The sequence below is a fragment of the Euprymna scolopes genome, chromosome 23 (genome assembly GCF_053919585.1).
Source record: "Euprymna scolopes isolate OS-2025 chromosome 23, ASM5391958v1, whole genome shotgun sequence".
Lineage (NCBI taxonomy): Eukaryota > Metazoa > Mollusca > Cephalopoda > Sepiida > Sepiolidae > Euprymna > Euprymna scolopes.
The window spans coordinates 15,750,205-15,774,142 of record NC_136504.1 but is presented as its reverse complement, the minus strand read 5'-3'; the positions used below and the strand labels follow the sequence as shown (position 1 = coordinate 15,774,142).

The 23,938-nt window shown below is 33.3% G+C and overlaps 1 protein-coding gene across 7 annotated transcripts in view; it reads right to left on the bottom strand.

Annotated features, from left to right (window-relative positions):
* LOC145245773 (uncharacterized) overlaps positions 1 to 23,938 on the bottom strand; it is a 723,444-nt gene that overhangs the window by 103,960 nt on the left and 595,546 nt on the right. For all 7 annotated transcript variants that reach the window (XM_080107384.1, XM_080107381.1, XM_080107383.1 and 4 more), the window contains 3 exons: positions 12,714 to 12,735; positions 10,582 to 10,644; positions 6,431 to 7,914 (listed from right to left, as the gene is read on the bottom strand). In XM_080107384.1, the coding sequence (XP_079963510.1) occupies positions 6,431 to 7,914; positions 10,582 to 10,644; positions 12,714 to 12,735 (1,569 nt within the window). The remainder of the gene's footprint in view (positions 1 to 6,430; positions 7,915 to 10,581; positions 10,645 to 12,713; positions 12,736 to 23,938) is intronic.

The following is a 23,938-nucleotide window of genomic DNA, read 5'->3' as shown; positions in this document are numbered from 1 at the left end:
CTACCCATCTGTGGATTACAATACTGCGGGACAGCTTCCCAACTGATTGCAACATTGCTGTTTTCAAGTCCTATGTGAACAAATTTTTGTTGGCCCGCTCTCTTAAATGATCGGATTCAGACACTTTCATCATCATTATGAATCATCACAGTGTTGTCTCACCGTCCATCTGATACTTATTAACCCTAACCCTTGAGTAGCCTTTGGGTCTTGATAATCTTTAGTTAAAAAAACAAATAAAAAACAAACAATTTTATTAACTCTTATTCTCAAATTAATTTTCACTTTTTACATCGAGTTTAATTGAAAATATTGCATAAAAAGTCTTAATTATAGATTATTAGAAATAAAAACATTTTATGAATTAAAAACACAATCAAATATTGTATTACTTGTCTTGATCAGACTATTGTTCATATCTTGAGTGTTATTTGTGCAACGTTTCGGTCGATGTAGCCATTGACCTTCATCAGGCATGTTGGTCGCCATCTTGGAAAAAGAAGAAAAGTTACTGGCTCCATAGACAGTTTCATATTCTTGCCTGATGAAGGTCAAAAGCTACATTAACCAAAACCTTGCACAAATAACACTCAAAATGAGAACAATAGTCCAATCAAGACAAGTAATAGAAATAATCAACTCTCATCTAAAAAATTCCGAACAATCAATATTGTTATGAAAATAATACTCATACGTAAAAATGTTACATTTTATTGAAAACTTAGATTATTTTTTATGGATATCACTCCAGACAATACATGTAGCCAATTAATATAAGAACCTACAACTAAAAAAAAAAGTGATAAAATACACATCAAGAGAAAAAAAAATAGATTCTGACCTAAAAAAAAACAATTCTTCCTCTCTTTGTCAAAAAGAAATGGCTCATATAATGTGAAGACTAATCCCTGATGAGCTAAATGAGTTTCAGCAGTTTCAAAAATGCCAGAAAAGGAAGTGGCCAGTGCATTACTTAAAAACCACTTGTTCGAATAAGCGGCATGCTCTATTCGTGTAATGCAATGGGATTAACCCAAAATCCCATCTAAGAACAGAGAGAAAGGCGTTTATCCATACTACATTTTATTTTCGTATGTGCAGCAAGTTGGATATTGAAAAACGTTACACACATGTACTGTCAGAGAGACAAAATTAATTTGTGTAATCATCTTTTTATTTTGCGGACTGTTATCCTCATCATTAGAGTTGTTGTTGTTGTTGTTTCACTACATTTCGTCCGTGGCACAGTGAATAGAGACGTTGATTCTCTACAGTTCCAGATAAGCATTGTCTAAAGATAGTGGTTTCAATCCTACCCAAAGCAGGCCAGAGGATTAGTTGGCCAAAACGTAGTGAGACAACAACAACTATGGAAGGCAGTAATTATTGAGGATACAGTTACAAAACTCAGCATTCCCATCTCATCGTGGTTAACCACCTGAAGGCCAGAGGATGAGTTGGTTGAAACATGGTGGAACAACGATGAAAATGAGGATAACGGTTTGCAAAAAAAAAAAATGATTACAAAAATTATGAAGCCTCATCTCAAAGAGATTCCAAAATAAATAAATAAATAAAATAATATGTAAAACAAAATTAACTTTATTACTAACTTTCCTGACCCAGCATTGCCTGGGTGTCCTAATTTACGTTCATTTTTGTTTTGCTTTTTAAACAGATATTTTTTACTCTTAAATTTATAAATAACTAGCAGGACCTGTGGAAATTCCACAGCGGACTCTTTCATATGTAATATATTGATGTTGGCATTTTGTGAATATTGAGCATAAATCGAGATGCCCTGATATTATTGTAGCTCTTTTGTTAAAACTGCAAAAGTATTTATCTAAGTTAGCAGGGACGCCTGTCATAAAATATGCTTAAATATGATATTTTAATTTATGCAGATTTTGTATATATTCTTATAGATGTAATTTTCTATCGATATTTATATATTATAAAGTTGTCATTTCAAAAATAAAAAAAATATATTCATACGACTTGGGTGCATCAGCTTGAATCGAAACCAAAACTTTTGAAGAAAAAAAAAATATCTATAGATATATATAACCTGGGTTCCTTCAGCTATAATCGAAACTGAAACCAAAACTTATGAAGACTTCTTGGTAAAATTATTTATAAAAAAAATAGATGACTTGAGTGTCATCAGCTATAATTGAAACTGAAACCAAACTTTTGAAGAGTAAAAAATAATATTTATAGATATATATAACCTGGGTTCCTTCAGCTATAATCGAAACTGAAACCAAATCTTACAAAGAATTCTTGGTAAAATTATTTATTACAAGAAATAGGTCATAACAATTAAACGACAGTCACTCGAAAGAAATAAAAATGTAAACGTGACATATAGCACACATGCTATCGTATAAATATATGGATACCAAGTTAAAAGGCAGAGGTAAAAAATTCAGCATGTAGGCCATTCTTCATTCTCTCTCTCTCTCTTTTTATCCTCTTCCTCTCTCTTTTTTAATGAGTCAAATGAGAGTAGACAGTGAACATAGGATTTGCTTTTGGCACACATATGACTTTCACTTATTTTGTCCTTTAGTCCCAACATTACATGAGTATATATCTGACAAAGGGGGAAAAATTGCTGTTTTCTGGGTCAGAAGCTATCTAACACGTATCTTTGGCTATTTGTTTTACCTTGAAGTAGTGATTTTTTAAGTTCCTTACATAAAGTGGCTTAATGCCTTGTCTGAAGTGATTTGCATAAAAAAATATTGAACTCATTTGCTCCCTCCCATTACTTCCCTTACAATTCATCGTCTATTTACGTTGTGTGCTTTCTGTGACGTCATTCAGTGTGCACAGATAACAAGATCCAGAATTTTAGCAGTCGACTAGACAACTCATCACCTGTTGAATCAACGTTTGTTATATCCACCCCCTCTCTATCTTTCTCTTTTCTTCCTCTAACCTTCCCTCTTTTAATTATTTACAGCATTCACTACCTCCCACCACTTTTCCACAAGCAAGCTAACAAGATCCACAAAGGTTTATAATTAAACTAGACAACCCCCTCACTTTGTCGTCCTAGAAAAGATGACATAATTCCATTTCTGTTTCATGAAAACCAGTTTTCATTTTTTGCTGCAGAGCATCTACTAGTTGGTCAGTCGCATACAAATCCCAAGAGTGGTAGGCGCCTTCTATCATGTGTGAAAGTGACACAATGTTCAACAAGCGAGACTGAAGATGCGCCGCTGTACAACTCATGCTCTCTACCGATCCAAATTATGACAACAGGACCATTGCCAGCACCCTTAAGATGCATCGTTGGATTATCACAATGAAAACAAAGTTTCCGGTCATGGTTATGGTCTTTGGTGAGGTTTCAAGTGAAGGCCACATCATGTCACCTCACATCACAAACAATGCAGATTCTCACTTGAGACATAAGGGCTATTATTTGGGAAAATGTCTGACAGGAGATTGTAAAAAGTTGAGCAGTGAGATATCTGTTCACGTTACATTTAAACTTCTGCAAGTCAGTAGAAATAGGCAGGGAATTCTGAAGTTTTGCAGTCTGAGGGAAGAATTAACTTGAAAAAAAATGATGATGTCTTCCCTTTGTGACATTATAACGAATTTGCTGGCCATCTTTCAACTCTGTTTAACTGAGTGACGTCATCCATTGTTCACAGAGGATCGCTAAAACTACAGGTGAAAGTGACAATGAACATCATAGCAGGGAGTTAGTTTTTGTTTATCTATTTTTCAACTATATCCTAGTAAGGTAAGGCAGAAAACTGTGAGGGTCGTGGGGAGTAGGGGATTGGGAGGCTTTAGTACAACCTCTGACATCAGTAGCAGCAGCAGGTGGTTGGCGCGTGTCTTTATTATCTTTAAGTATTGCAGCTGGAAAATTAATGCTTTTTTCTTCTCTTTTTTTTTTCAGCAAAAATCTTTGGCCCTCTTTGTTCTTTTTACTACATAAGCTCATAAGGAGTGGGATAACATTGTATGCAAGAAACAAAGGCATCAGGCACCCTTTATCTGTGTTATCAATATTTACATAAGCTGATTTATGTATAGCCCTCTACCCCTCTGTATATATTCTCTCCCTCTCATATATATATATATATATATAGTGTTAACATTGATACCGAGTTTCAAATCCAAATAAAAGGGACCAATATCTGATGGTCTACATTAGATGATCTTCAGACTCTGTTATGTTATGTAATAATAATATAAAACAGGATAATATAAGCAGAGGCTGAAGAGAGTCCGACATATGCAAACTCTTTGTTTTGGGTTTGAAACCGACGTAACAATGTTTTTCTTAGCTTTTGTAAACATATGTGACTATTTTGATATTTTCTTTCTTTGCCAGGGTTCTCCCCCATGAACTTTACAGATACAATAGAACCCCGAGATACGGCATTAAAAGTTAGTAACAAAATACAATACAGTATATAATACACATGTATATAATCAAATAGCATTATAAAGAACATCGTAAGGCGGGGCAAATATTGTAATTAGGAGTTGAAAAAACATTGTATTTCACATTGTAACTTGAAAAAACTGTATTTGAGGGCCACCATATCCTGAGGTTCTACTATATATATATATATATATATATATATATATATATATATATATATATATATATATATATTAGTTGCCTGGAAAAGACACATGGGAGACAACCAGAGTAGAAAAACTGAAGCTGTCTGCCATGACACTATATATACAAATGTAGGCAAATTTGGCCATATTTTATTGCTTTAAAAATATAGGTTCTTTTTTACCAATTGTCATAAAATTTTAACCATAGAATTGTATTATCTTCAAAAAGCCAGCAAATTGTCATGTAGTTTGTCCCATAGAACCAAAGATATCTGCATTTTAATATTAAATTTAGCTATGAGTATATATATATATATATATATATATATATATATATATATATATATATATATAAAGCTGAACGTCTGTGTGTGTGTGTCTGGTCATGAATAGGCTCCTATATGGTTGACTATTATAGAAAACTGATCACATATAATGATAGATGTATCGAGACACAGGAATGGGTATGTTTGATCTGGCGTAATGATGATTCATTAAAATTGTGGGGTCTGTGTACGCGCCTGGTCCACAAAGTATGGAAATAAAAAATTTAAAAAAAATAAAAAAACTTGTAAAAGTTTTTTTGATATTGATGTACATAATACTTTGATAAGTATGTTTTAACTTAAATAGGGATGGTATAATAAAATTGTGGGGTCTGTGTTCGCGCCTGGCCTCCATAGAATGGAAATAGGCACAAACTTTAATAAAGACTTTTCATATTTATCTGCATAAGTATACTTTGGTAATTATGTTTCAGTTTGAAGAAATATGGTATAATAAAATTATGGGGTGTTTGTTCAAGCCTGACCTCCATAGAATGGAAATATGTCACAAAGTTAAACAAGGTTTTTTGATATAGATCCACAGAATATTGTGATAAGTGTTTCAGTGTGAACAGGTATAGTATAATAAATTATGGGATTTATCTATTTTATTTTTACTTTCATCATATTTTGCTTTGGTTTTGATACCCCCAAATTCGAAGCTATCTCTTTACAACCCTCCTTTTCATAAACTATCATACTTTCATAAATCAGAGTCCATTTTCTGTAGGCTGTTTTTGAACTCAGTCAATGACGGGTACTTTTGCTAGTATATATATATATATATATATATATATATATATATATATATATTTTCCAGTCATCCAATATTGTAATCCTAGAGCTATAATAAATATTGCACACTGTTCTTTTTATTTTAAATTCTAAATTACCTAATTTGGGAAATTAAAAAAGAAGTATGAAATAATGACACAAAAAGTCTAAAAGAAAAGGAAAAAAAGTTGAGATCAACATAATCAAAGGTTAGTCCATACATTCATCTTAGGTATGTCTGTAAGTAAAATAGTTTGGGACCTATTAGATTAAGGACTTTTTCTTGGACCCCGTCCAAGTGGTAGATGCACCAGCCCATATGCGGTAGTAATACTCTATGCATGGGCGAATTGTGACTTTGTATAGATATGGATATTGTCAGGTGTGAGTAGTTTTTTAAGCATCAGTTTTAATGTTATAATTTAAGAACTAAAATATCAAACCACTGCTTTTATGATAACAAATATTTTCTCAACAAATTTTTCAACAAATATTTTTTTCAATAAATATTTTTTTCAATAAATATTTTCTCAACAAATATTTTTTTCAATAAATATTTTCTCAACAAATATTTTTTCAACAAATTTTTCAACAAATTTTTCAACAAATTTTTCAACAAATATTTTTTTCAATAAATATTCCATAACTTTTCTGATTACACTTCAGTTTTTTTGTTGTTAGAAAAACCAAAGGAAAATGGAATTTAGTAGAAATTTTCAACTAACCTTTTGTAAGACCACAGTTGACATCTGCTCCACTAAATGGCTCATCGGGGAGTCGTTTGGTATCCATGTTATTCGTAACAGAGTTGATGAGTTCTTGTCCGTCATCATGAAATGTTTCGTACTCATTGCTAACGCATTGTGTGTTGCCCCTGATTACGGGTGCAATGGAGGGCTGCACAGAACCCATAACAGAGGTAGGAGTCACCCCAGCAGCTGATGTGGTCCATTCTGCCACAACCATATATTCAGCATCTTCTGAGGGTAAACCAACAACTGTTTCCATTACAGAGTTTGTAGTTGCTGTGCTGGTAGGAGGTAGCGTGCGTTCTGACCCAGACAGTGACGGGGATACCATTGTGCCTGTAGCTACACACTGGACGTTGGCTGTGGATACTGTCGATGTAGAGCTATCTGTGTATATGCAGGGAGCATTAACCAGGTTGGACTGAACATTCATTTCTTTTGGTGGGGGGACATCATCTTCGTCCTCTTCCTCCTCCTCTTCTTCTTCTTCCTCGAGCTCATCCTCTTCTTCTTCAAGTTCATCCTCTTCATCATCTTCTTCTTCGTCGTGATCGTCGAAGATCTCCCCACCATCACATTCTGCCTCAGCTACCACTTCATCGACACTCTCAACCATGTCCTCCTCCTCTTCTTCGACTGGTTCTGGTACCTCAATTTCATCCTGCTCGGGTTCAACTTCACTGTTATATTCACTTTCTGCTGAGCAACACGATGTTGCACCTGACTGTATGCTTGCACATTGCTGTTCAATTTTTAAAAGGATTTCCGCATCGTCGTCCGATGACACCTGGCTATTATATTTTCCTGATTCCTCAGAGTTTCCTCCCTGCGATTGGTTCTCATCTTTATTACCATCCAGCTCATCTTCTGTATCATTGGCAGCTTCCCTTGGTGAACCTTCGACTACTTGAACTTCTTCATTCTTAACTGTTGCAGCTTCTTCACCATCTTCGACTTCACCTTCCGTCTCAGCCTCTCGGGATTTCTTAGAGTAGTTGTAGTAATCTTCAGCGCCATCGTATTCGCCAGACAAGCTGCGTAACGCTCTCTCGGCTTCCTGAAAACACTTTTGTTCATCATCGATTTCTGAGCTCTGTCTTCCTTGACCCGACAACAACTTAGAAGATACAGCCAGAGTAGCAGCTGCCGCGGTCACATCGAGTTTGTGCTGGCTCTTCGGATCTGACAGAATATCACCTGAGTCATTCTTGTGGAGGTTTTGTTCAAGGGAGTTTATCAGATGTGACGATGATCCGCTCTCTTTTTGCTTACTCTCTTTTTCGCTAGCCTTGCTTTCTTGCTCTTCAGTTTCACTCTCGGACATCCCACCCTCGTCCTCACTCGCCCGCGCAATGCTTTCATTCTGCTGTCTTTTCCTGCTTCGTTTTGGATGAGGTGCCTCCTCCTCTTTTTCTTGCTTCCGCTTCTTGGCTGCTGCAGCTATAGGACACGCCTGCACCCTGAAAAGGAATAATAAAAATATGAATAAATAATAAATAAATTATAGAAATAAAAAAAATTAATAAATTTCATTTTTTATTTCCCTTCAGTTTTGTACCATCCTGAAAACTAGGCATTTCCCCATTACCTTTTTAAAAACTAGACATTTCTCCATTACCTTTTTAAAAACTAGACATTTCCCCATTACCTTTTTAAAAACTAGGCATTTCCCCATTACCTTTTTAAAAACTAGGCATTTCCCCATTACCTTTTTAAAAACTAGGCATTTCTCCATTACCTTTTTAAAAATTAGACATTTCTCCATTACCTTTTTAAAAACTAGACATTTCTCCATTACCTTTTTAAAAATTAGACATTTCCCCATTACCTTTTTAAAAACTAGACATTTCTCCATTACCTTTTTAAAAACTAGACATTTCTCCATTACCTTTTTAAAAACTAGGCATTTCCCCATTACCTTTTAAAAAACTAGACATTTCCCCATTACCTTTTTAAAAACTAGACATTTCTCCATTACCTTTTTAAAAATTAGACGTTTCCCCATTACCTTTTTAAAAACTAGACATTTTTCCATTACCTTTTTAAAAATTAGACGTTTCCCCATTACCTTTTTAAAAACTAGACATTTCCCCATTACCTTTTTAAAAACTAGGCATTTCCCTATTACCTTTTTAAAAACTAGGCGTTTCGCCATTACCTTTTTAAAAACTAGGCGTTTCCCCATTACCTTTTTAAAAACTAGGCATTTCCCTATTTCCTTTTTAAAAACTAGACATTTCTCCATTACCTTTTTAAAAATTAGACGTTTCCCCATTACCTTTTTAAAAACTAGACATTTCCCCATTACCTTTTTAAAAACTAGGCATTTCCCTATTACCTTTTTAAAAACTAGGCGTTTCGCCATTACCTTTTTAAAAACTAGGCGTTTCCCCATTACCTTTTTAAAAACTAGGCATTTCCCTATTACCTTTTTAAAAACTAGGCATTTCCTCATTACCTTTTTAAAAACTAGACATTTCTCCATTACCATTTTAAAAACTAGCCGTTTCGCCATTACCTTTTTAAAAACTAGGCGTTTCCCATTTCCTTTTTAAAAACTAGGCATTTCCCCATTACCTTTTAAAAACTAGGCATTTCTCCATTACCTTTTTAAAAACTAGGCATTTCTCTATTACCTTTTAAAAACTAGGCATTTCCCCATTACCTTTTTAAAAACTAGACATTTCCCCATTACCTTTTTAAAAAATAGACATTTCCCCATTACCTTTTTAAAAACTAGGCATTTCCCCATTACCTTTTTAAAAACTAGGCATTTCCCCATTACCTTTTAAAAACTAGGCATTTCTCCATTACCTTTTTAAAAATTAGACATTTCCCCATTACCTTTTTAAAAACTAGACGTTTCCCCATTACATTTTTAAAAACTAGACGTTTCCCCATTACCTTTTTAAAAATTAGACGTTTCTTCATTACCTTTTTAAAAATTAGACGTTTCCCCATTACCTTTTTAAAAACTAGACATTTCCCCATTACCTTTTTAAAAATTAGACGTTTCCCCATTACCTTTTTAAAAATTAGACGTTTCCTCATTACCTTTTAAAACTAGACATTTCCCCATTACCTTTTTAAAAATTAGACGTTTCCTCATTACCTTTTTAAAAATTAGACGTTTCTTCATTACCTTTTTAAAAATTAGACATTTCCCCATTACCTTTTTAAAAACTAGACATTTCCCCATTACCTTTTTAAAAATTAGACGTTTCCCCATTACCTTTTTAAAAATTAGACGTTTCCTCATTACCTTTTTAAAAATTAGACGTTTCCTCATTACCTTTTTAAAAACTAGACATTTCCCCATTACCTTTTTAAAAATTAGACGTTTCCCCATTACCTTTTTAAAAACTAGACATTTCCCCATTACCTTTTTAAAAATTAGACGTTTCCCCATTACCTTTTTAAAAATTAGACGTTTCCTCATTACCTTTTTAAAAATTAGACGTTTCCTCATTACCTTTTTAAAAATTAGACGTTTCCTCATTACCTTTTTAAAAATTAGACATTTCCCCATTACCTTTTTAAAAACTAGACATTTCCCCATTACCTTTTTAAAAATTAGACGTTTCCCCATTACCTTTTTAAAAATTAGACGTTTCCTCATTACCTTTTTAAAAATTAGACGTTTCCTCATTACCTTTTTAAAAACTAGACATTTCCCCATTACCTTTGTAAAAACTAGACATTTCCCCATTACCTTTTTAAAAATTAGACGTTTCCCCATTACCTTTTTAAAAATTAGACGTTTCCTCATTACCTTTTTAAAAATTACACGTTTCCTCATTACCTTTTTAAAAACTAGACATTTCCCCATTACCTTTTTAAAAACTAGGCGTTTCCTCATTACCTTTTTAAAAACTAGGCGTTTCCCCATTACCTTTTTAAAAACTAGGCGTTTCCCCGTTACTTTTTTAAAAATTAGACATTTCCCCATTAAGTAATGACTTAACCAGAAAATGATCATGTGTCATTGACACACGCAGATACACATTCATATTATAACTTCAACAAAACTACTGCAAACTGAACACCTAACAGAATGCTGCTATGATCGGTATGAACGTTGCATATCAAACACTGATGCTAATCAATAAAGACAAAATATTACTTACGTTCTATGCCTTGCATGTTTGCCTGTGATATGTCCTTGACCACTACAACCTGGAGTTGGACACCTGTAAAAAAATATATAGATATATATTAATGCAGTTATAAATGTAGAAACCAAATGGGAAAGACCTGTTACTTTTGTAAGTTTCTTTTGTTTTTTTAAATGACTTCTTTAAAAATCTTAGGTTATGTGTCATCACCTTTCCATTGAAAAGCTTTGGAGGTTACCTAAATTTCCTGTATGCCATCCTTTGTTACAGAAACAAAACAGATTTGTTTATTCTTCAAACCTGTTATTAACATTTGGAAGATTCCATCTAATATATAAAGTTATAGTGTTGGATTTTTTTGTTAGATCTAAACAGCAACGCGTCTTACAAATCAATATTTGATTTGGACTGGCATTTTCTTTTTTTATCCTTTCTCTCTATGCTAAAAAAAAGTGTAATTCCATTTGGTTTCTTTCCAAATATAATTATTCCTCCTAGGAAGATTATTAGAATGGAGATAATTTTAATAAATAACCTAAAAGATTTAAAATGTAAGGAAGACAATTCCTCTTTACATTAAAATTTTTTAAAATGGACAATCATCTCCTGTAGATTTTGAACTCCTCCCCTCTCATCTGTTTCTGACTTGTACATAATTTTTTAATATTTAAAAAAAAATAGTTCAACTTTTAATATAAAAAGTTATCTTGTTGGATTTTTTATGTTGGACTTAAATAGCAATGCATCTAACAATCGATATATTTTTTATCCTTGCAACATGTTCCTTATATTAAAAATGTGTAATTCATTCTAATTTTTCCTTACATTAATTATTCTGGCAAGGAATATTATTACAGTGGAGATTATTTTAAATAATGAACTAATAAACTTAAAATCTCCCTGAGATTTTGAGCTTTCATTTTTTCCATTTCTTTGTGATTTTATCACACATTATTTAAAAAGTTTTAAATTTAAATAAAAATGATATTAATGAATCCCGGGTCACGCTGGGTCGGTATAGCTACTTTACAAAATAATGTTGTTCAATGTTGAATTTCTCTGAAGTTCTAACATTCTCGTTATTTGATAAAGATAAGTGGAATGACTTTCTCAAGGGATACAATTTTCATTCTTTATTTTTACTGTCTTATGTAAACTGTGGCAAAGGTACTGGGAGGACATCTCACTTGATAGTTACCAAAAGAATTCATGTGATGACACGCTGTAATAGAAGATACTACTCACACAAGCAGTAGCACCTCTGCTAAACCTGTCAGGTGAAGGGAGCAGCAAAGTAAAAAGAAGAAAAGAAAAACTTAAGCTTGTAGATGGGGTTGTTTAGTTCTTTGTGACATCACGATCGGAAAGTAGGATCGAGAAGTCAGCGCTCCCGAAGAGGGGCACTCTGACCTGCAAAATGTGCCTGGATAACCCCCGTCGGCATCAGGCGATTAGCAACAAACTAACCCACTTCTCAAAAGGAGAGGGCAAAGCCGAGATAGTGTGGACCTCTTAGAACTGCACAGAACTAAACTCCTACCGCAAAAATCAACAGGAATGGTCTAATCTCTGTTGATTTTGGGGATTCAGGATACGGATCCTTTATGTACATGTGGCATTAATTTGCATATGAGGGAAATAGTGGCTATCAGAAGTATGAGTTTGAGAGGAGAGGTAATCAAGATTTTACAGCAAAGAGAGCACACGTTGAAAGTTGGTGTTATGAATTATGGTTTAAGTTAAAAGGAATTGGTACGAATTGTAGCCTTAGTGAAAAGGAGTTCTGACATTTTCTTTTTTTATTATTTACAAGGTATTTCAGCCACTTGAAGATAAGGATTATATCTAAAAATAAAATAAAGTCATTTGCAGCAAGTAAACTACACATGGACAGCTGTGTTTTATTTCATCAGGAGCTCATTATGCTAGCCTGATGATTTTCTGATGGAATGAAACGTGGATGAAACATGGACACCTTTGTGTAGCATATTTGCCATAAATATATTCCCATACCACTAAGCTCTATGGTATAAGTTAAGAGGAGCTGGTATGGATTGCGGTGTTGGTGAGAAGGAGTGCTGACATTTTTTTTTTTATTTCTTTACACAAGCCTTCATCCTTCTTGAAATAATAAAATCACTTACCCGCCTGTTTCTTGAACAGCTTCTGCAAGAAGAAATGTTAAAAAGCTTTATTTTGTTTTTGTTGCTTTCATTAAAAAATAACACATTCATTTATATTTGTTAAACATATCAAACATATATATATATAAGAACAACTTTTTTTTTTTGACAAAGGAGTCACCACTTATCAAGACTCAGAGGCCACTCGAGGATAAGGGTCAATGAGTGTAAGGGACAATATCATAGTAATCGTTAGAAGTAGTGGAAATTTGGTAAATTGGATTACTTGAAAGGATGGCTCATCAAGAACTTGTTCGCATTAGACTTGAAGACAACCATATTGTAGTCAGTTGGAAAGCAGGGAAATGGAAGAGAGTTCCACAGTGTGCAGTTCTAAGAAAGAAGCTTTGTTCATGGAATTTACGTTTAGGTGTATGCACGGATAAAGAGTGGGGGAAATTATTAATAGTGGTTTCAGGGTGGTCAAAAAGTCAGGTAACATGTTAAAGGTAGAAAAAACAATATGATCCATTATAATCTCTATTCGTTTAATATTATTTGTTTAAATATTTGAGTGTAATATATAAACTTTAATTTTAAATCTATGTGTTGTGTCATTTATATTCTTATATTTTTTATATTTCAATGTATGGTACTTAAATATACGTGTATTGCTAATATCGTTTTTCTTTAAAATGTTACCTGACTTTTTGACCACCCTATAGATGAGCGTTTTTCATGAAAGTTTGGCAAGAGGAGGAGTTTTTTTTTTCAGTTCTTTTCCAGAATTCCCTCATATTAAAAAAAAACAAAAAGAGAAACATATACGATGTATATATCTGTGAAAAAAGAAAAAAAAAAATCATATTCCAAAAACCACATTAATTGATCAAGTAGCTTTATTTTTGTAAATAAAATCATTTTTAAACAATTAATGGGCTTTTGTAGGCACTGGAACAAAAACATTGCAAATTTGAATTATTGTTGAGTGATCTCACTTCGATTTTGAGATTGTTTTCAAAATGGTGATTTGAGACAGTCATTGCTTGGTTATTCATAAAATTTGATTTTCATTTTTAAAACATAAAACTACTTGATCAATTTATGTGCTTGTTGGAATATATTTTTGTTTCATTAGGGGTTCATACACCGTACAGATTTTTCTTTTTAATAGGGTGTGGGATTCTGGATAAAAACTGCAATATTAATAGATGCTGGCAACATATTAAGGATAGGATCAAAGTGTACTATTTGTTCCATCCTCAGTCAAAGGGGGACATAGTTGATCTAAACTTGAAGGAAATCTTGAGATTTTAAAATTTATAGATTTTTTTTTTTAAGTTTTTTTTTCTTTGCTTACACTTTTTTTTTTTAATAACCTCAACATAAAAATACTTAGTAAAAAAAAGACATTAAGCTTAAACTTGACCTCATGAAGAGGCAAGTAAATAGCGACGCAGCCTAAAAGATCGAAGAGAAATGAGAAACAGCTCTATTACATAAATCTCAGTCATCTGTGTTTGTATGTCTGCTAAAAACTTTTGTCATCTACATCAAACAGGAATGAACCTGATATCGTTTGAAAGAGTGACTTCTCAGACACATAATACCAACAAATTAGAAAAAAAATTGTCAATTATTTCATGTAGAAATGTCGTTTTGTTTGAAGGGTGGGTGTCAGATGAACCCTCAGTTTCAATGATGTCTGTTAATCGCACATGCACAAATGGTCGATCCGTTGTTTAATTTTAAAAAGCTAAATTTGCAATGTCATAATATCTGTGTCGTGGTCCAATCAATTATGTGTTCGCTTACGAAATTATGCAAGTTCGCGTCCAACACATTGCATTTTTTCTTTTTTCTCTCTTCTGTCAACTTTCACATGTGTGTCCACCACGCAGCATTCTTTTTCCTTTTAATAGCATTTATAATAGATTCATTTAACCGTATTTTACGACCAGACAATGCTGCCCCCCCCGCCAGTAACTAATATATAATTTGAACTGATGCAGCATTTATAAAAATGAGTAAGGTATGATAAATATGAAGCTATTATTAAAATAAACAGATCATTGACAGCAATTTGATCAACATTTTAACAAGAAGTAATACATTTTTCAAACTAAAAATTAAAATGTTAGAATGCATAGGGAAGGGAGATAACTAAACATTAATCATGGGTGGAACTGTCTGCCAACTAATCACTAAATGTAAATTAACAGACTTAAATAGATAGTAATTTTTAAACCAAGAAAAGATAACTAACCAGAAATTATCTAACATTTTGGATTTAGACACTAACTAGCAAGGAGACCCAACGTTGCCCACAGTTAAATTAGGATCAAGGAATGTTCTACACACCCAATACTTTTATTATAACTAAAATCGGTGGAATCACCCACTTTTTTAATCAAATCGATTGATTGCCTCCTTTTGTTGGAGACCCACAATGGTGCACTGTGAGGAAGCTTCACATGCCACTCTGCAGTTACTTAATCCACAATACATAAATAGCTGCTGCTTATGTCCTTAATAAAAACTAACTCAACATTACTGCATCACCTTTCAAAATAATTACATTTGTTTATATTATGTATAAATGATTATTTTTTTGTATATTATATTTGGTGGAAGATTATTTGATTTTTGTTATATTATTAAGAATGATGGGGTTTTTTTACAAGCAAAACAAGTAATTAGTTTCATAAAATGTAAGGGAGACAATAATTTCCTAGTTTTAATTTAAGGTTCAAAAAGAAGTTATCTCCCGTTACATGTACATTCCCCCACCCCTTTGCATCACGTCTTCACGAAATGAAATAAAATTACATAAATGAATTCCGGACAACACTGTGTAGGTACAATTGACACAACATGTCTACATACACACACAAGCACATATTTACACAAGTTATAGACTTTTAAAATGGACAAGACAAAAAAGAACAATAAGAGAGGGGGAGGCAGAGAAGTGAAAGGCAGAGAAGTGAAAGGGAGAGAAGACCATAATCGAGTGATGAATAAACAACACAAGTACAACACATTAAAAACAAAAACAAAAAATTTAAGCAATAAAATATGAAACTATACAAATTCATTGACATATCTTTTACTTTCATGTCATATCATAAGTTTAACTCAGATCTATATATCAAGTATATTGCTTTAAGAAGAAAAAAAAAAACAGACGTTAAACAGAAAAAAAAAAATACTTATCCTACCTGTATAGACCATTTTCCATCGTAGCTTGTATGAATGTATTCCATTGGATACTGGCTGTATATTGTGAGGTAGATTTTCTAACATGAATGACAAATCGTTTCTGACAACAGTCATATTTTATTAACACCATACATTATGAACTGATATACTAAATAATATAACTCTACTTGTCATTGAGCACTATTATAGATAAACACAGTAAGGAAGCACTGGATTAACTCCTATGAACAAAATCTCACCACACATATATATTAGTGGAAGTGATGTCGTAAAATGGTTACTGTTATAAATTGTGTATTTAGCATGCTGTGTTTGTATCCTGTCTGGATTACTAGATCACATTCATTAATAACCTTGAGAGAGGTATGAATCCACTTATACTCCCTCCAACTATGAATTAAATAGTAGGGGAGACTAGACTCTCAATCCTTGGTTGTGCAACTAGTCTACAAGAAGGAAATCTCCGAAATAATACCAGTCTTTCATTGGTTATCATGGAAATGTTTCAAGTCATCCTTGACTTCTCTTGATCATTTCAATCAAATAATAGTTGGCCAGGAAATGTACAATTAGAGATTGCTCAACCTTTGCTTCACTATAGACTGTTTGCCCAGGCACCCTTCTAGGGGATATCCAATGTCTCCTAAGACTGAAAATAGGCCAAGAATATGTATAACTGTTGCTTTTCTTTCAACATATATACACGTTCTTTGACACAACAATAATATTGTTCACAAAATGTACTTCTGTTTGAGTGCAGCAGTGCATCAGTGCTTAAGTGACAATGACAGCTGTATTTTCATAACAATGTCGGACTTGATGCTGGAGCAGACAATATTTTTATGGCAGGATAAAAAAAAATTGTTTAAAGCCCTACAGCCCAAATCCTTGTCTACACCTTCACCTGTTTCCACCCACCATCAGATTATCACAAACAAGGATGCCCTGATCCAGTAATCTTTCTCTATTCTTTCACAATACGGATTAACCGATCACACCGCTAATCTCCAAGACGAAGATTAAGCAATCGAGTGATGATTTGTCGTCAGTTAACAAAAACATAATTTTTTCCCTTTCTTTTTTTTTTTTTTAATTATTGAACGTTTTTGTGTCTAAAATCTCAGATTATGTAAATTCTACCAGAGGGGCAATTTTGTAGTGGGAGGGGAAGATTCAAATCACTTGCAAGGCATTTCTTCTTGTAAAAATCTATTTTTAAATTTCAGCTAATCTCTAAAAGAAACAGTAAAAATATAACAAACAAAAAATATTCTAAACTATAATACAATTATATGTGATCGAATTACTTTGCAGAATGGCAACATTTCTTGCAAATGATTGGAATAAGACACGCTCAATTTTTTTAAACAAGACAACGTGATTTTGTTGGAACTATCTTGAACATTATAACAAAGAATAAACGTTGCTCAAAGATAACATTTCTAATATTCTAAATGTTTTTCATTTTCATTATTTTATTTTTATTTTTTTTACTCACATTCACCCCTAACAAGGCATATCATCACTTGGACGTAAGGGGCTACTATTTGGGACCATGCCTAGGAAAAATTAACAAGATGTTGGTTTACATTACATTTAAATTTCTGCATATTAGTACAGTCAGGGTAGCAGGAAGGGAATTCCAAAGTCTAGCTGTTCAAGGGAAGGAAATATTAGAGTAGAAAGTTTTCTGGCATTTAGGGAGCTCAACAGAAGATTGTGTTTAATATTTTTGAATCCGACAGTTTATAATTTATTAATGAATTCTAGAGTTTCACATCACAGGGATGAACAACTTTAAAGACAAAACTGTTAATTTGTTGCTAAGCAGGTTTGTCGGGGATATATACATTGAGGGAGCATAAGTGCAACAAGTTCATCAGAGCACATCCCATTAAAATATTTGTAAAACAGGCGCAGAGATGCAACATTGCGGTGATGGTACAGGGGTTGGAGGTTAGTTGACAAAGTGGGACCTATTAGATTTAAAACTATTTTTGGACCCTATCAAAGAGGGAGTGGTTTGTGGTAGATGCACTAGCTCAGATGTGGCAACAATACTCCTTCATGCATGGGCGAATGGTGACCTTGTAGAGATACAGGATACTCTCAGGTGTGAATAGTCTTCTAGCTTGATAAAAGGAAGCCACTTTCTTTGCAGCAGCCTTTGCAATGTCCTCAATGTATTTGTTCAAGTTGGTGGTTGGAAAGGCATCTTGTAATTGTTAAAGAAGAGTGGCGCTTATTTTATTCATTTTGCTGTAATCTTTTGACAAAGAGCAGAGCACTGCTCATTTTTATAGTTCTTACATCACCTATAACCTTGAAAACATTTCTTGGATTATTTATTGCTAAATTCAATTATTTCCTTAATTTAAAATATTTAAAAACATTAATTTAACTGCCATACCAATAAAACATAAAAGTTCTTTTTAGTTATGTCAAGAACATTTTATAAAATCTATTTTTTTTTAAATAATTCAGATTTTTTAAATGTAAATTACAAAAGATTTTTTTTTTTTACAAAATTTTCAAATTTATATACAAAAGAGAAGTAACACATTTTCAGATTGTAATATTAAAAAAAAAAAAATTTGTTCAATTTAAAAAAAAACAACAAAAAAAACTAATTTTTACACAGTGACATGGAATTCCGCAGGAAATATCCAAAAATGATCTAATAGATAAAAGATAAAATGGGTGTGTGCATTTGTGTATGTCCACAAAAGGTTTTTTGTGTCAGGTTTCTCGCGTCAGTTAGATTCCGGGAGGAGTTTTTGCATACTTCCTAGATTGTAATATCTCAGATTCGCAAACGGATATTGTTTCTATTTTTTTTTTAGTGAGTTTTACAAAACTCCCGTCATGTTGGCTGTTTGTGTTTTTCGTATAAATAAAGCGAAACTATTCGAATGCAATCGCCGCCTTCCAGCCGGGTAGTATCTGTTCTGTAATTGGTCCTTGGTCAATGTAGGGGAAACCCTTCATACTGAGACAATTACTATTTATTTGGATACTGCCAGAGTACCCCCTTTTTTGGGGGGAGCTGTTTTTCCTCCACATTAAAAATGACCTTCGTGGGAGGTTTAAAAGCAACGCCATTTGTGCAAGTCATCTTTTTGATTGACTTTGAACGCTTTATACTTCCGGTCGCGTCACGAAGTAGGGGTAAGACGTTAGGTTTTCTTTCACTTTCTTTTCTGCCTTCACGCCACAGGTTCGAGCCTGCCTGCCTACTACTATTTTTTTTACACCTCCAAACACCCGGGCAATGGCAGGCACCCAGGCTAGTCTCTTTTAAAACAAAAAACCCTTTTTCTGGTTATTTAATGTCAAAACACAATACTTATAGCAAATAATTAAGTAAATGCAAGTTGCTATTTTGTCGAAAGCTGGAGAAATATAACAAGCTTCGTAGAGAATTTCAACGTCCATTTTCTAGGCTTTTTAAAGGCTTTCCTCCAGACAAAATTCAAGTTTTAAAAACAAAATTTGATATATAAAGAATATAATAAACCCTAAAAGTAGTAATATTTTCATTAATATTAAAAAAAAAAAAAAAAAAAATTAATAGTATTTATTTCGATTTTTAATTTCACTTCATCTAAATCCATAAAATATATAGTTACCATCAGGGAGTTTCAAGATAAATGGACATAACTCTCGTACCAACAATATCGGAAATAATAATATGATGCAATTTCAGAATGTAATTAATTCGATTTTATGTTTAATATTTTAAAAAATATTTTAATAGTATTTATTTCGATTTTATGTTTAATATTCTAGTACAAATTTTTACTAGTATTTATTTCGATTTTATTTTTAATATTCTAGTACAAATTTTTACTCAATATAAATTTTTCTCTGTAACTGTAATTAGAAAACACTTTTTTATTTTATTTCCAGCTTCATTAATATTCTGTTTTCTCCCATTCACTCACACACAAGACTAATATTACGTAGCCAGTTCTCCCTCATTGCATTCGCCATATAATCATCACTTTCACCCTCTCTATTTTCATGATTTGGCCCTTTTAAGTTTCTTATCTAGATATTACTAAAAATCTGTCAATTTTGCTATTTTGCTTGGTTTGGTTGTTTTGTTTTACAGCATATCAACCCTTTTTGGGTTATTTAATGCAGAATCCAATAATTTTAGAAAAGTTTTTTTTATTCTTCAAATTCTTTATATCTTCAAATATTTATTCATGAGATTTGGCTTGATTACTTTGTAGAAAAAAAATGTTGGTTTTGTTTTTGACTTTACAGAACATTTTTTTTTTTTTTTTTTTTTTTTTACACAGTGATCACCACTTATCAAGGCCCGGAAGCCACTCAGGGATAAGGGGTATTGCAAGTACATTACATTAGTGTGGAGATTTGATGAAGTGTTTAATTAGGGGGGGGGCGGTTCATTAGGAATTTGTTAACATTGGACTTGAAGACATCCAAGTTGTAGTCCGGAGGGAAGCAGGCAGACAGAACAGAGTTCCACAGGCGTGCAGTTCTAAGAAAGAAGCTTTGTTCATGGAATCCGCGTTTTGATTTAGGCACAGATATAGAGTGGGGGAAATTTTTCACAGTGGATTCAGCTAGACGGGTGTTTTTCGTGAAAGATTGGCGAGGGGGGACCAGGGATTGGAGTTCAGACGAGCATCTGCCATGAAAATACCGATAAAACAAGGATAGGCTCGCAACGTCTCTTCTGTGGAAGAGAGGTTGCAGGTTAGAGAAAAGGGCATCCCCCACTAAACCACAAAGTCTATTTTGTACTCTGTCAAGGCATGATAGGCTGTTTTTGGCAGCTCCTGCCCAGATATGGCAACAGTATTCCATCCTTGGACGTACTTGGCTTTTATATAGATAGAGAACATGATTGAGTTTTGCAAAAGGAAAGAAAAAGAAAGCAATAACTTCAATGTTTGGTGCATTTTTGAACAGGAAGTCAATTTCTTCAGACAACTCAATTGGGTAGGAGTTGATACACTAACAGTTATTACCACTCCGCACCAAGATGGATCTGGAGTGACGGTAACTATGGGGTCAACTCCACATTCTCCACAGCTACCAAATATGGCCTCACCACTAAATGTCTTTTAAGGTCATAATGTTATGTGATAGCCGAGCAAGGCCGGCTAGAAAATAATCATTCAGAATCGGGTTATCTATTTCTATCTGTTTATTTAATATCCATTTTTCTCTAGCTGATAGAATGACAATAGGAGTCAAGGGAAATGATAGTTGCGCAAACTTTGCAGGTGCAATGAAAGGTCAGGATGTCATGATTTGAAATAGCTCAAACTCTGACCGATCTAAAACTAGCACCAGAAATTAGGTAGATGGGGCCGGATCTGACGTGTCAAAAGTTCCAGTTTGAAGAAACTTAGTTAATTTTTAGTTGAGTTGATTGCTAGACATGAAAGAAACAAAATGTGAGAATCAAGGCCTCCTCAAGAGGGCAGGGGAAGCGATGGGTTCCAGATGGAACCAGAGAACAGGGCAAGCTGAAGTTTGCCATTCGCTCCAGCCTACTGTGAAGAAACGCCAGTGGAGTGAATAAAAATATATGTAAAAATCCAACCATTGTCTTGAGTCTATCTCACATGCGTAGCAGAATCAGCTCCATTAAGATGATTGATGATGGAATCCTCGAAGAGGCAAGAAGCAGGCATGTTCATCATATATGTGTATTATTCTACGTTCACACACACACAACCATTAACTAGACAATCAAAGAGACACTAAGAAACAGCAAGCTAACGATCACGGCCTGACAAATAGATAACAATACAGACATTTCACTTATATATAGAAGTTAGAGATTATATAGGGACGGTAAAAAGACCCCCTCCTCGTGAGATATGCAACACAAAATATTGTTAAATACTCAGGACCTATCTTGTTTGTGACCGTGCACACTGGATGGTTTCACAAAAGGCAAATGAGATAAATAAGTAGTAATTGAGGAGACAAAGGAAATAATTACGATAAAGACAATGGAAGGGAATAAGAATATATAACAAATACAAAATAAACACATCTGGTGAATTTTAAATTTAAGTTTTAAAAAATCAGACATAAAAATATGTATGCATTTAAAAAAAAAAAGTCAAAGTCAAGGTTCCTGGGTAGGTCCAGCTTTCTATATCTATATTATATTTCTCTTTCTGTTCATCTGTCTGCTCCACGTTTTCTCTGAAACTACTGGGCCAATCTAGCTGAAATTTTGTATGAACCTTTGTTATGATACAGTGCAGTGAGCTAAGTATTATGGTATCTGATCAATGCAAAGTAAACGATTAATAGGGAATAGTCAGCACAATATTATATTTACTCTAGAAATTTGGCATAAAGCACTCATTCAATAGGATATAACTTTTGCCATTTTTAACGGACTAAAAAGTCTAGTAACAATAATAATTGCAATTAAAATAAAAAAAATGAATAACAGAAGTTTTAGGGTGCATGGGATAACATGTCATATAGATTAAAAAATTTTTACTGTTAATGTGTGATTCATAAAAAGTTTAAATAAAAACAAAATTTATTTTAGAAAAGATTCTTGCAATTGATTAACTGCAAGAATGTTTGTCGAAAACATTCTTGACAACAAATGTCAGTGAAACTGATGGCTGATAAGGACAAAAATACAAGAGATTCTCTGTCTTTTTGGAAGCCCTTCTAGGACTTGGCATACATTGATGAAGATTTTCAATTGGAAGACGCGCATGTATATGTGTAAAAGCCTTGAAGGAAAGAAGCTTCAGAACATTGGAAAGGAGAAAATGAAAGGGAAATGAAAAAAAAAGAGGAGAAAAGAGAAAGAAAAAAGGGAAGGAAAACAGAAAAAAAGGAAGGAAAAAAGAGAAGAAAGAGGAGAAAAGAAAGAGGAGAAAAGGGAAGGAAAAAGAGAAAGAGAAAAGGGAAAGGGGGAGGAAAACGGGAAAGGAAAATGAAAAAAAAGAGTAGGAAAAGGGGAAGAAGAAAAAAGGGAAACAAACGAAAAACGTAATGGAGAAAAGGGAAAGAGAAAAGGAAAAAAAAAGATAAAACGACAAGGTTAAAGGAGAAAGTATTTCAACAGTGTTAAGTTTTGGGTTTTACTAAAAATGATGTACGATCAATGTACGACTATTTGCCACTGCTGTTGGTTAGAGTAACTTCGATATAGGTGATCGTCTGAGTCCATCAGCATAAAATATTGTAAAACAATCTTGTAATAAACAATAAAACAAATTTACTCAAAAGTTTCGAGAGGTTATTTTTCGACAAACCCTCTCTTCCTTATCGTTTTTTTCCCCGTTATATATATATATATATATATATATATTATAAACTAAGGAGCATAAAAAAACAAAAAAAAAAAACAAAGAAAAAACACCCTTTTCTTTCACAACGGCGGGCTACACATAAAAAAAAGAACGCCAACCTACAAAAAGAGGTGACACTTTCTTGGTGTACGAAAAAGAAAAAACTCGACAACAAAAAAAAAAAAAAAAAAAAAAAGAACTTTCACGAAGTTTTTCCGCATTAGCACTCTTCGGCCAAAATGTAAGTACTTAAAGAGTTCATTTATCTTCAGGTTCACACACATTTATAAAAAAAAAAAAAAAAAAAAAAAAAAACCCATATTGTCCACATTTTTTTTTGCTTCACGGCTCTTCCTGATATAATTTTGTTTTAGCTTTATTTCATGGTAATTTTGTTTCTTTCTTCTCCTCCCCCATTAGCCTGTTAAATTTTTTTTTTGTATTGTCTCTGTTTAAAGATTTTCTCCATATTTCTCCTTTCTTCTCCACGTGGTCCATATTCGGCGTCCTTTCAGATTTCGGATACATTATATATATATATTTTTTTAAAAATATTTGGTATCTACTTTCGGTAGTGACGATGACAACGTTGCCTGCCTTCGCTGGTGACGTCCGGGTTTGATTTGCTCAACTCGAGTCTTATTTTGCGGCGAACAACGTGTCAGAGCAAACGAAGCTGCACATTTTATTCAGTGCCTTCCCCGCGTCATT